At 38.8% G+C, this 12,629-nt stretch overlaps 1 protein-coding gene across 2 annotated transcripts in view; it reads right to left on the reverse strand.

The window, feature by feature from the left end:
- RET (ret proto-oncogene) overlaps window positions 1-12,629 on the reverse strand; it is a 74,636-nt gene that overhangs the window by 11,296 nt on the left and 50,711 nt on the right. For both annotated transcript variants that reach the window (XM_068197324.1, XM_068197325.1), the window contains exons 8-15: window positions 11,987-12,112; window positions 11,094-11,204; window positions 8,451-8,570; window positions 7,576-7,832; window positions 6,300-6,447; window positions 3,073-3,180; window positions 1,399-1,613; window positions 1,176-1,298 (exon numbers count right to left, since the gene is read on the reverse strand). In XM_068197324.1, the coding sequence (XP_068053425.1) occupies window positions 1,176-1,298; window positions 1,399-1,613; window positions 3,073-3,180; window positions 6,300-6,447; window positions 7,576-7,832; window positions 8,451-8,570; window positions 11,094-11,204; window positions 11,987-12,112 (1,208 nt within the window). The remainder of the gene's footprint in view (window positions 1-1,175; window positions 1,299-1,398; window positions 1,614-3,072; window positions 3,181-6,299; window positions 6,448-7,575; window positions 7,833-8,450; window positions 8,571-11,093; window positions 11,205-11,986; window positions 12,113-12,629) is intronic.

Genomic DNA, 12,629 nt, shown 5'->3' on the forward strand with positions numbered 1-12,629 from the left:
TCTGAGTAATCCACCCCAAATATTCATGAAAGTATAGGTATGCAAAATTTCCAAGATGTTTCATAATCTTCACAGTATGATTAGCATTCATATGCCTTACTTCTCATTCTCATGAAATCCATATATAGCGATGCAAAAAGTATTTCAGTAGCATTTCAAACTTCCTCTTCCTTCTCAAATTCTTCTTTTCCCTGTCTCCCCATCCAAGCAGACAGATGCTTATTAGGCTCTGAATAATACTACAGTGATGAGTGTCTCAGAAGTAAAGAGCAAATATCCACTCAATACATCATGCCCCACCAAACGAAACTAAACTGCCAAACTGCCTTTATGTAAATGCATTACTCTTAAAATAGAGAGCAACTGTTATAAATCAATGTAAAGACACATCCATCAGAAGTTAACTAAATGAACATGGCAATGCCCTTTTACTAAGATCATGTCTTCTAGAAGTTTTTTCTTCACAACTCGTTTTGATTTATGCAACATTCACACAAACTGGCCCTTAAAAACAGAGAAAGCTAAACTAAAAATTCACAGTATTTATGGAAATCTTCTCATAAAATCTTAACATTTTCACACGCAAGAAAATTCTGCTGGCAGCTCCTTCATATTAAGCCACAGAAGGAACTGAACCACCACTGCTCATTTGACACAGTCAGTGGGACGCTGTGCTCACGAACATCACAGTCTAGCCCAGGACTGACTTGTGGAAGTTGTGTGGAACTTGATCTAAATTGTCTATATATTTTTCAGCTCTTTGGTATTTTTAGTTGATATTTTGAATTATAAATAGGAAGAGAGAAAGAAAAAAAGATGGGTTTTTTTGTTTGTGTTCTCATGTAGTTTGATGAGGAACTGGATAAATAAGGAGTGGAATGAGAGGACTGGATAAATGAGGAGTGGAAGAGGTAATAGTTACTTAAAGATGATACATATTATACATATTTATTTATTTATATATATATATATCTATATATATATATATATATATTTCTATCCCACTGGTTAAGCACATGCTTTTGCTTCATTGTCATTTTTATTTCCTTAAAATAATTATCTTAAGTTAATAAAAATAGCCACTCTCCTTTTCATCCATGCTCAAGTCCCACAGTATAAATTAATTTCCTTGATCAGGCAATAATTTCCACTACTGCTTTTAACACACACTGTACCTTGCTCCTCTTAACATACGAATCTTCTTCATATACATCACGTGAGAGGCCAAAATCAGAAATCTTCATTTTGCGCCCTTCTGCCACCAACACGTTCCTGGCTGCTAAATCCCGATGCACAAGCTTTTGGAAGGAAACAACAGGAGTGTTTATGCTTCTTGTGGAGGAACCAGCTGCTTGCTCCACGTCTATCACACACTGAGATCACCCCTGCCTGCCCTACCTTCATTTCTGCCAGGTACTGCATCCCTCGGGATATCTGCCATGCAAACGAGATCAGGTCTCCCATCGTTAAGGCCCTCTCATCAGGGTTATCCAAATAACTGGAATTTCTGTTGCCATCACTGCCCACGTAGCTCGGGCCTACTTTTCGACTTTCCCTGAGGAAACTGCGCAAGGAGCCGTACTTGGCGTATTCCACAATTAAATACAGTGGGCCTGAAATAAACAAACACACAGCTCAGTAAACAATTCAAAGATAACCATTTTAGGGGTCTTTTTCAAACAAGTCTCTTCTAATCAGCATATTGTTTTGAACAGTCAGAGGCTCCAGACACCTCTGCCCTTCATGTAAAAAGCACTGAACTAAGAGTATTTTTAGCTTAGATCCTCTATGCAAAGAGAATGAGTTTCAGGCTAAATCAAAGCAGAATGCTGGCTCGTGCCTATAATCCCTCATCTAGATAATCTGAGACCAAAAAACCAGACAACCTTCATACAAATTGGATCTGTGAAGCAGCCTAACTTAGAGAAACTTTAAAATTAAAATAATCATCTTGATTGAGCTTGTGATACTGAGCTCAAATCATCTGCTAATTCCAGCACTGTGTTTAAGGTGCCTTTTGATAGCACTTAGAAACATTCTGGCATTACAACCCATTAATTTCTCCTCCTCATTACCAACATGAATAATATCTACTCAATAATACCTACCTAATGATAAATACATTTGTGAGCTGTATTAAAGCCCTCCTACCTCATACACTAATGAATTAACTTGATATTTATTAAAAGCCTGTGACTCAGAAACATTTCACTTCCTTTGGGATGAAAAATACATTGTACTGAGAAGAAAAAAAAAATGAACCCACCCCACTGGCTCATTACCTTACTAAGACTCAGAGATGACTCACTCCTGAATTACATTCTCTGTCTACAACTAAAAAGTGACATTTGCAACAGAACTGGGTGGGCAAAGAAGGCAGGCTTGTGCCCGAGTTTGCAGAATCCATGCTGTGATTTTAGGCTGCAGATGCAAAAGGAAGAAAAGTGCCATGCCACTTCATTTAAAATGAGCAACTCCTATGCAGAACAAAATTTGTTTCATTGGCAATTTATAATACACGTGTCTGCAGATTTTTCTCCTTGAAACATGCTTGTTGATGACTGTGGCTTTTAGAAACCATTTCATAACCAGAGGGAGACAATAGTTTTATGACAGTGGAGGCAAACTGAATATCACCCTAACTATCCAGCTATATTTGTCTATATATGGCTGTAGTTGTCTATTTACATTGTTTTAGTATAAATTATAACAACAATAATGAAAACTTAATTAAACTTGAAATATAACTCATATTTGAAAACACTGATTATTAACATAATATACAAATATATATTGATTGGAAGAGAATTTGTAGGAGGCTTGTAATTTAAAATAGCTTCAGAATCAAAATGTGCATTGAGGAAATCCACAGGAAGAATGCTTAGTTAAACTGAATTAGTATTTCCCTGTCCTTTCAAGTACTGTTTTTTTAATATATTCCTCTTTTTTCAGTCAACAGCAAATTTAAAGGATGCTCAGCAATCACTAAGCAGTTGTTGAAATCCATCAACAAACTGCCTTATATTTCCTTTCTGGATGGTTTCATCTTAGTAACAAGCTTTTAGTATTTACCATCTTGACTGCAGGCTCCATAAAGTTTGATGACATGAGGATGGTTGACTTGTTTCAGAAGGTTGAACTCTGACAGGAGATCTCGCAGCTCACTCTGGGAGGCATTTTCTGCAGAAAGTGAACAAACACACAGTTTTGATTAGGAAAGCATCACTCAAGAGTTCTCTATTGTAAAGTGTGAAACATGAGATCTACCATCTCTCCCAGAGTTAGCAAGAGGTCCGTACTTCCCCACAGGAGAGAAATTTTCCCATCTCCGGTGTCCTGCAGCCATTCACATCAGAAGCAAGTGAATGTGACTGCTGTTGCTCTGGCTTGCTAGCAGCCTGCTCTAAGCACTGCTCTGCCCTGATACTAATGACTGCAGAACAAGGAGGTCAGGCAAGAATCAGGAGCAGAGTTTGTAATGTATTAAAGATGCCATGAAATTATTACAGACCTTTTCTGGTGTTCTAAAGCAACTTCTTAGGGTGAATCAGTGCAATAAAAGCTTCAGAAGCATATGAAAGCCAAGCTTTCACACTGATCAAACAAAAATAGACTCACTCATTCCTTCTCCTTAATACATTTTCCAACCGAGTAAAAATCCACTAATCTACTGGCTTACTCTTGCAGCATACATCCAGATTTAGAGTTCAGAAGTTAAATGTACAGTTCAAAGTGATTTTACCAGGGGGCATGTATGCAGACTTCACTGATGTCAGTGAGAATCATGTGGCAACATATGGCCCCAAAAGGCTTAGCCTTTCAAGTGTTTTGCCTTTCTGCAGAATTCTTCAGACTGACAAGCCTCCTCTTTAAGTGCACTGGGGCTTGAAGGAGATCCCTAGTCATAAAAACACCATAGGTCAGAGATAACCCTTCTTCTTCCTCATCCTTAATCTCTCTGACACGCAGAACCAGCCTGGACAGTTCCTCCAGTGTCCTTAGTGGGCATTGACAAGGATGTGTTCATCCTGATTTATGGATAATAAAAACAAGTTTGGCTTCAGCTCTTTGGTACTGTACAATGTGTTTTTTCATAAAGGCTGTTAGCACCAAAGGATTTATTTGCCCATTCATGTGTGACCAGTTTGCCCTTCTTATAAAAATAGTTATTCTGTACTACTGTTATGTTTGTATCAGAACTGCATGTTTGTATCTGCTTTATATTATCTTGTAGTCTGAATCTGCACTCACAGTAGAGAATCTTCCACCACAGGGAGGACAGTATCAGCTGGTCTCTCACTACTGATAAAGACTACACAAAGCACTTATTTATGCAAAACAAAAATCAAAAATGTCAACTTGTAGGAAAAGTCCTATTTTTGTAGATCTGGAGCTGTGTGATGTGAACAAACAGAACAGACCAAAGTTAACCGTGTATCATGCTTGTTTGTCTGCCGAAAAAAACAAACTTTAAATGGAGACATTCAGCTTTAAAGCTTTAGGCCACTCATTTTAACAAACTGTGAATAATTTGTATTTATGTATTGGTTGGTGTTCTCCCCTTTAATTTTATTGTAGTGAGAGCATTCATATCAAGCAGGAGGTCAAATTTAATTCATATGAGAACAGTGGTAATAATGGGCCGAGAAAGAATTATCCACCTGTTCCTTTAAGCCTCCATCCATAGCTTCAAGACTATTTTGGTTCAACTCATTGCTCCCTCTTCCCTCCAGAGTACCTAACACCAAGTTGTCACAGTAGGGAGAGTCCCGCCCTGGTCTGTTCTTACCCAGATTGTGCCCATCTACCCAGCTCAGGCAGAAGATCTCTTTCATGCAATAAGAGGCAATAACGTACTGGTGTGCCTATCACTGCCCTTTAAAGATCACTCAGTGTATAACAGTCCTGAACACGTGGACAAATGACCTGCTCTGCATCTGGTGCAGGGAAAGAATGGGTGGTCCTGGCCCGATCCAAAATAACTGCCCTTTGTGCTTCCTGGCAGCATTGCAAAGGCCACTGAAGCTAATGCACTGGACCTTATGCTTCAATTGTCGTGTGTGAACAGTAAAGTTAAACCAATAATAGCACATAAATATTTGCAGAATGACAAATGCTTCCCACAGTCAAGCTGGAAAATGGAATTTCAGGTGACTATCTGCAATTTAATTTACATTACAGAGGGATTCATTAGAGCCTGAAGCATTACTGTAAATGTCAGATCAATTTATTAAAATAAGGTGCTTAAAATAAAGGTTTACTCCTTTGCATTGTCAATTTGGTCAATTCTTTCCTCCATAATAGATAGGAAAAACTGAATGTCAAACCATCTGCAAGTAAAAGCAACATTTATACCACTATATCTTAGAATATGAACTCAGTCACATGTTGATGAAAATCTGCTAGAAAAAGCAATGTCACTAAGTGCACAAATAAACATGAGACGAAATAGTGACAACGTAATACAACACAGGTCATTACTTGAGTATTACAAGTAATAGTTAATTAAAATCTTAGTTGCTAGACTTCCTCCATGTGACCTGAACCTCCTGCAATGAAGACATGCACTGCATAATGCATTGACTTCTTAGGTAAAAGGGTGGGATATGCAGCATCTTTCCTCTCAAGGAGTAGCAAATGTGCTTTGAACAGAACAGAAATGGTAAAAAGAAGTATAACATTTTCCTGTAATGACATGCTTTTACTCGTGAGCAGCAGTGAATGGTTCAGTGCAAGCTCTCATATTATCTTAACATTATCTAGGCATACTTTGTTCCCCACAGGTTTAAAGTCCTAGGGTAAACTGAAGACAGCGGGAGACAGCACTGTGTTATTCAAGCCATTCTGGTAGAGCTCCTAGTGATTGAAAAGCAGATCAGAAAGTATAAAACTAGACAGAATTCTCAATCAGGAGAGTAAGTTAACAGGTCTGTTCTGTCTCTTCATATGATTATCACATGATTTATTTAAAAAGCTTTGTCCAAGAAAACTGGATCAGAATCAGAAAGCTTTAGCAAACCCTTGCAATATTTCCATCAATGCTAAACAGAATTGAATACATTTGCTTTGTTAAGACAGGCGCTTCTTGTGCATCGTGATTTAGAATTACTTACTTGGATCAATGTGATGCTAACTGCTAAAGTCACAGATCTGCAGATTGTGACTGTCAGAATGCATCAGAATGCTGGAAGGCTGTGACACTGCTGGGTTTTTAGCTGACCTTTTGCTTTCACACAAGCCCCTCTTAAAATCTATTCAGAGGTTACCACAAATAGTTTGCAAATCATTTCAAAAGGTACCTTTCAACATTTTCACTGCCACAGTGGTATAGCCAGCCCTTCCCTTAAGTCGGAATGCTGTTGCCTTGACGACCTTTCCAAATTCTCCTTCTCCAAGAGTCTTGCCCAGAACTAAGTTCTTCCGAGGGAATTCCCACTTTGGATCTTCCTGCAGGAGAGAAAAGAAACCCTGTGAGATAAAGCAAGGAAAGGAGTGGCTATTCCTAGGAATAGGTGCACTTCAGTGTGCAGTGTTTGGTTGCTCTTTTTATCAGTATCAGTGAGTTCTTATAAAAGCTTCTGGGTATTGAGGTATTTTGCAAATGTATTTTCCCTTACCTGAAAACAACTCCTTCAAAACAGGCTGTACAGGTAGTCTATGGACAATGGACTATATTTACAGGTCTGGGAAACTGGGTACAAATGAAAAATGAAGTGATACAGGATAAATACTTGCTTTCAGAATAACTATGAACATGTGACTTTCATGGACAAGTTTTACTCACAGAATAAGGTTTTCCCTTAAGAACTGATGAGAGACAACAATCATCCTCTTATAAAATTAGTGCTAATAAGCCTTAAGGTTGCAAAATGATAACAGATATACAAACTAGACAAGAAACTAAAGCAAACGGAGCACAAGGTCTGTGAAGACCTCTCTGCCTAACATTCAAATAGATCTGTTGTTGCCATATAAAGCGGCAGTGTTTCTCTACCACGTTGGTTCATGAAAACGTTCCATCTGGCAGGAATCCTGGGTAGTGTGTGATTCAAAGCAGGAAGAAGTAAAGGTATGACAGCATGACTGGGCGAAAGTCCTTAAATGTGGGTAAAACTCCCACACCAACTGATACCTACAATGTATATATCAGAAATCAGGAACAGATCTCAGGAGGGATTTTTTTGTCATGTTTGAAACTTATGCTTGTTGTAGTACTTTGGCACATCATAGAGAGTACAAACCTGCTGATCATTAGCGCTTAACTGGACAATGTTAAAAGTAAAACCACAGTACTGTCAGATGCAATTACATCAGTAAAAATCACTGGCTTAAATTAACCAAAAATGGTACAATGTATTAAAGCATAATAAAAAAGGAAAAAGATACTGGCCTTATAGAGCAAATTAAAATGTTTATGCAATTACTCATGAAGTATCTTCAGTGCACATGATTTCCAGTGCTGCTATTTGAAGGTAATGGTTGTTTCCATGAATGGACTGCACTCCTGTAACATCGTCTGCATGCATAAACAAGGCTGACATCAAAACAGAGCATGCAAAATGGTATCAGGCTTACTGGTATTTTGAAGGTGTCCACAGACACCTGGTTCTCCATGGAATCCAGGGAAGGCCGGCGGACGTTGCTGGAAGAGTAGCTGATGGGGTAGGACTGCACCGGGCGCCGGAACGTCATTTCCGCGGAGGCGATGGGCGGCTTCGGGGAGTTCTTGTGGTAACGGTGGATGCAGTAGAAAGAAACCAGCACGGAGATGACGAAACACAGCACCACTGCCCCTGTGATCACAGTCTTGCACAAGTCATCACACAGTTGCTCTGTGGACCAAGAAGAGTTTCTTACAACTTTCCTTGTGGGCTCTTACTTCTGAATAATAATTCAGTTTTAAAGATGCAAACTATTTCAAGCTATTTTTATTATTAACCAAAATAAAAACAATTTAAAATATCCATTACCTGTTTCAAACAACTGCACAAAGCTTTTCTGTTTAAACAAAGGTCAAGGAAAAAAGTAATGCACTCCTCTGCCTAACCCCATGAGTGACGGTTATCTCTGACATTTTGAAGCTGAGATTTTTCAGAAATTATCAGAAAGCTGGAATTACTTGAAAGTAATAGAAATCATTATTCTAATTCTCCTAGCTGCCTCTGCAAATATCAAATAAGTCTCAATGAAATGTAAATGCTGCTGGAAATCAAAGGATGACCAACTTGTTTATCAAGTAGTAATAAGTAAAAAATAATCTTTAGCCAAGGCTATAAATAACCCATTCTGGAAATTTTCAGGCTCCCTAGTGGATGTCAAGGTAGTTCTGTATTAGCAGTCTCTGACCAAAGACATGGCTTATTAACATGGCCACAAGTGTAGACAGTTCTATATGTACACATGATGCATACAGAGAAAAAGATTACTTTGAGAACAGCATATAGACTTACCTTTGATATCATCTTTCTCACAATAACAGTTCTGTCTTGGGAAGCAGTAACAAATCCCATGTCCTGACTTAATTCCAAGATTTCCAATGCCCTTGCCATGGCCACCAATAATGTTTCCACCTAATCAAATACAGACAACAGGCTAAGATTCTTACATGTAGGTAAAGGGAAAAGAAAAGGCTCAGTTTTCCATGGGTTTACCCCAGTATGAATCTGAAATGTAACCAAGGAGCACAGTACAGGGATAATGACAGGAACTCCTGAGGGAGACGAAAGACTCTAAATTCTGAAATTTCTGAGATCCTGAAATGTGGGGACCTTGGACTGTTTAAACATTAGTCCTCATTAGTCCTCTATGTTACTGAGTTCTGTTCCTGCTTCTGATGCCAATTTCCCCTTACCTTGGAAAAGTCAGCCTACTGTTCTAGGTTATCATTGGTTCCACTATCAAATGGAGATCACACTTAACCACCTCTGCAAAATGCCACAGAACAGTCTAGTCAAAGCACTAAGCGAAAATGCCAAGGGCCAAGTGATAAAAAATCACACTATCTAAAAATGCATTATTTAATATTAGTAAAAGAATTGCAGAAACTCGTACTTTTGACTTCAAGTAGTTCTTCATGCAGAGTAACAGCAACTGCATTTCCAAGTAAATATTTTTTTTCTGCATATGTTATAAAATTACCATTAGTAGTGACATTTTTATCTCTAAACTGCTTTAATCACAAACAGCCTTTTACAAGAGCTCAGGTGGTTACTTTTGGAAGGGACTCTGCTGAGTCACCACCCTCTGAGCTGACACTAAAAAGCACTGGTGTTCCAAACAATTCCTCATTATCCTCCCTGCCTCTCCCCAGCCAACCTTCTCTATCATGAAGAGATGATGAAATAAAGTTTCCATTTACCACAGAAAATCATATGCATTTATCTATATCTGCCTATGTTTGAAAACCTGGAAGAAGGAGGAAGCAGGGAATGAGCCAGTCCTACCTAACCCATTCTTGAGCAGTTGCTTACTACATCAGTCTCTTGCTAAGAATGCAATTAGGTTGCCTCTATTTGACAGGCATAGCCACAGCACCAGCTGCTTCAGCCGAGTGCCCTTGAATGTAATATTCATAGCATTACTGTGAGAAAGCAATTTTGGGACTCAAGGACATAGCCATCATAATGACAAATAAATTACAGAAATAAGTATTTTCACAACTTTTTGTACCTAAAGAGTATCCTTGATCTTAACACATCTTGGCGTACTTATTGTTTGCCATTTCCAAAGGAATGCACCCTGCCAGTTAAAACTGATAAAATGGTACTCTTGCAGCTTGAGCTCCCAGAAGACACTAATTTTTTTGTCTGCAAGTATACTGTTTTTGGGCACCAGCCCAGGTCCTCAATTGTGTCAAGTCATGTACATAATTATTCAACTTAAGCGTTAAAAGGGCTTGCATAACATCCTGAAAACTTGTCTTACTTGCCTGCTTATTATCCAGAAAGACAATATTTCTTTTGAGCAAAACATTTGATGTTGCATATGCTGTACACATTTTAGCACTGCAGCCCCTGGCACAAATATTTCCACTTTCAAAATGACAAATTATTGCAATAATTACCAAGAAAGAATTCTTTTCTGATGATTAGAGAAGTTACTTGCATTTCCTTCAAGCATTTGTGCCACTTAAGGGATTGTTTTTATGCACTCTGATGAAATAATTATCTTTCTGTATAACACTAATTAACAATACACAATCCATTCTTGCATGTAAGAAATACTAAGAAGCCTCTTTAGTAATTAATTTTATAGAACATTAAGTCCCAGCCTTTAAGAAAATGTTAGTTCCTCTAAGACTCCATTTTAAAATCTAAACTTGAAGTATATGCTGTCAGAGTCAGAAGAAGCATTCAAGAAACAAGTGCCTTTATTCCTGAATTAGACTGTCAGATATAAAGATCCACTTAAAAATTATCATCTCTCAGAAAATGGAAATTGCTCAAGAGAATTACAATGCTTTTTCTAGCCTGTATATCTACAGAGTGAGTTGCAAACTTGCAGGTATTCACAGGTATATGAGTGGAGTGTAGAAATAGATGCTCAAGCAAAAAGATCCAACGCAAATGCATTTCAATTCTTCCTTCATAAATTCTGCTCATATGAGCCTCTGCCTGGATCTTCAAACAGGTAAGGCATTGGATCATTCTGATGGCCACCTGTCAAAAAAGGGCAGGTACATTTCCCCAGATGATATTTTGTAAACATATTTATTTTAACTGGAAATTTGTTTCTTCTCACTTCTTTACCCAGGAGCTCAAATAGGCCTGGCTCATGCTGTACCTGGGCTAGGAAGTGGGGCATTAACGTGCCTAGAACCTATACCTCTTCAGCAAGTACCTGGGAATGAACAGGGAGCAGAATGGGAATCGCTGACAACACCTTATCCCTCCATCAGTCAGCCAATGGGTTTCATCTGCCTGGCTCAAAAAAGGTCAAGATTAATCCCCATAACCTTAACTCGACTGAATGATTCAAATGCAAGTGTGACAATGCAGAGATGTTGAGCTTGTAAAAGTATCTGCACTTGGGAAGTGACATTTGAGAAGCAATCAGAGGTGTAACAGAAAAGCCCGTTCTAAAACATTCCCTACTTGTGCAGTCTTGGGGACACACAGCTGGGTCTTTGCCCTCCACCACATCACAGATGCCATCCGGACAAGTCTTGATGCTCGGGGTGCACGTGGAGTAGTTTGTGGTGATCCCTGTTAACAAAGAAACAGCTGCACTAATACCACGAGGAAGGAAAGTTCATTGCATCTTCTCAGGGCACACTAACACTCCAAAGCACAGGCTATGGTGCCTTTTAATATGAACATCTATGACTACAAACATCTGCTAAAGTAACAGGCAAGACAACAAATAAAGGCAAATGGAAGAAATTTTTTCCTATCTTTTCTGCTTTTGACAGCCCTCTGGTCATGTCACTTGCAGTTACTGTGAATACTGCTTGAAAAGGAGCTGGCTGATCACTTTGAGACTGAAGAGCCGCTTTCACATCTGAGGATTTCTCTACACAATTTCACCCACTTGAATACAAGGGCTACAAGTGGTTGTAGAGACGCAGTTGGAAGGGATCAAGCACCGACACAGAATCGTTGTTCTAGAAGAGGCAAGTGCTGTCACCCGTCAGATCTGTGCTCCAGACCACAGAAAGAGACACTGCTTTGTGCTGTCTGCTGGGTGCACCTGCTCAGCACCTGCTCCAGTCACACTGCTGCAAGCTCAGTTCACTTCCTGCTGGTTTATATATCACGTTCAGCATCACCAGGGACAAGATGAAGAATGGCCCTTCCAACTTCACCTCATTTTCCTTTATAGTGCATATTTCATATGGGTATTATGATTATATTTTTTAGCCTCAGCTGCTGTGTAGTTTATTTACTATACCATTTTTTCCAGTCAGAAAAAATCAGTTTGTATCTATGGAACTCAAATGCACAAATACAACTAAACAGAAGTTTGACTTTACACAACAAATATGTACCTTTCCCACTCCCCTGTCTCCACTGGCATCTTCCTGTTAGCACTCCCAGGCCACCACACTCTTCACATTCAGCACGGTGCTTACTTATAGCACACGAGTCAGGGCAGTCCTCTTCTTTTTTTAAAACTGTTGGGAAAAATTCAGGACAAGGGAAATGAACACAAAAGCAGGTCAGCTCAAAACAGGAAAACTTTTTAGGGACAGATAGGAAGGAAAGAAAGATGAAGAAAGCAGTGAAAGACTGAAAACTGACTGACCCAATTACCAGTAAACTTAGGGAACAATTAAAGGTGTTCCTTCTCTGTGAAATAAAAGATGAACATCAAGATCATGAAGGCATGGTTATGTCTGCTTGACAGCACACTGTCACTGCCTAGAACTATAGATATGTGCAAACATACTGATAACAGAAGAATGGAGAGCACAAATACTTACACATTCATAGAGAATGTTTAATTAGGGGAAAATACTTAGTTCTTGGGCTAATTCAGTAGTAATCCAAAGAGCACCAGCTAGAAATGTGTGTTTTCAGACAATATGATGCTTGTACAAAAAGAAAAGTCCACTGCATGTTTTTTTTTATATTTTTCTTCAACCCATTTGCTCTTGGTATAGGAGTTCTGATCTGATAAAATGCAACAGA

This window comes from Anomalospiza imberbis, chromosome 8, assembly GCF_031753505.1.
Source record: "Anomalospiza imberbis isolate Cuckoo-Finch-1a 21T00152 chromosome 8, ASM3175350v1, whole genome shotgun sequence".
NCBI classification, from domain to species: domain Eukaryota; kingdom Metazoa; phylum Chordata; class Aves; order Passeriformes; family Viduidae; genus Anomalospiza; species Anomalospiza imberbis.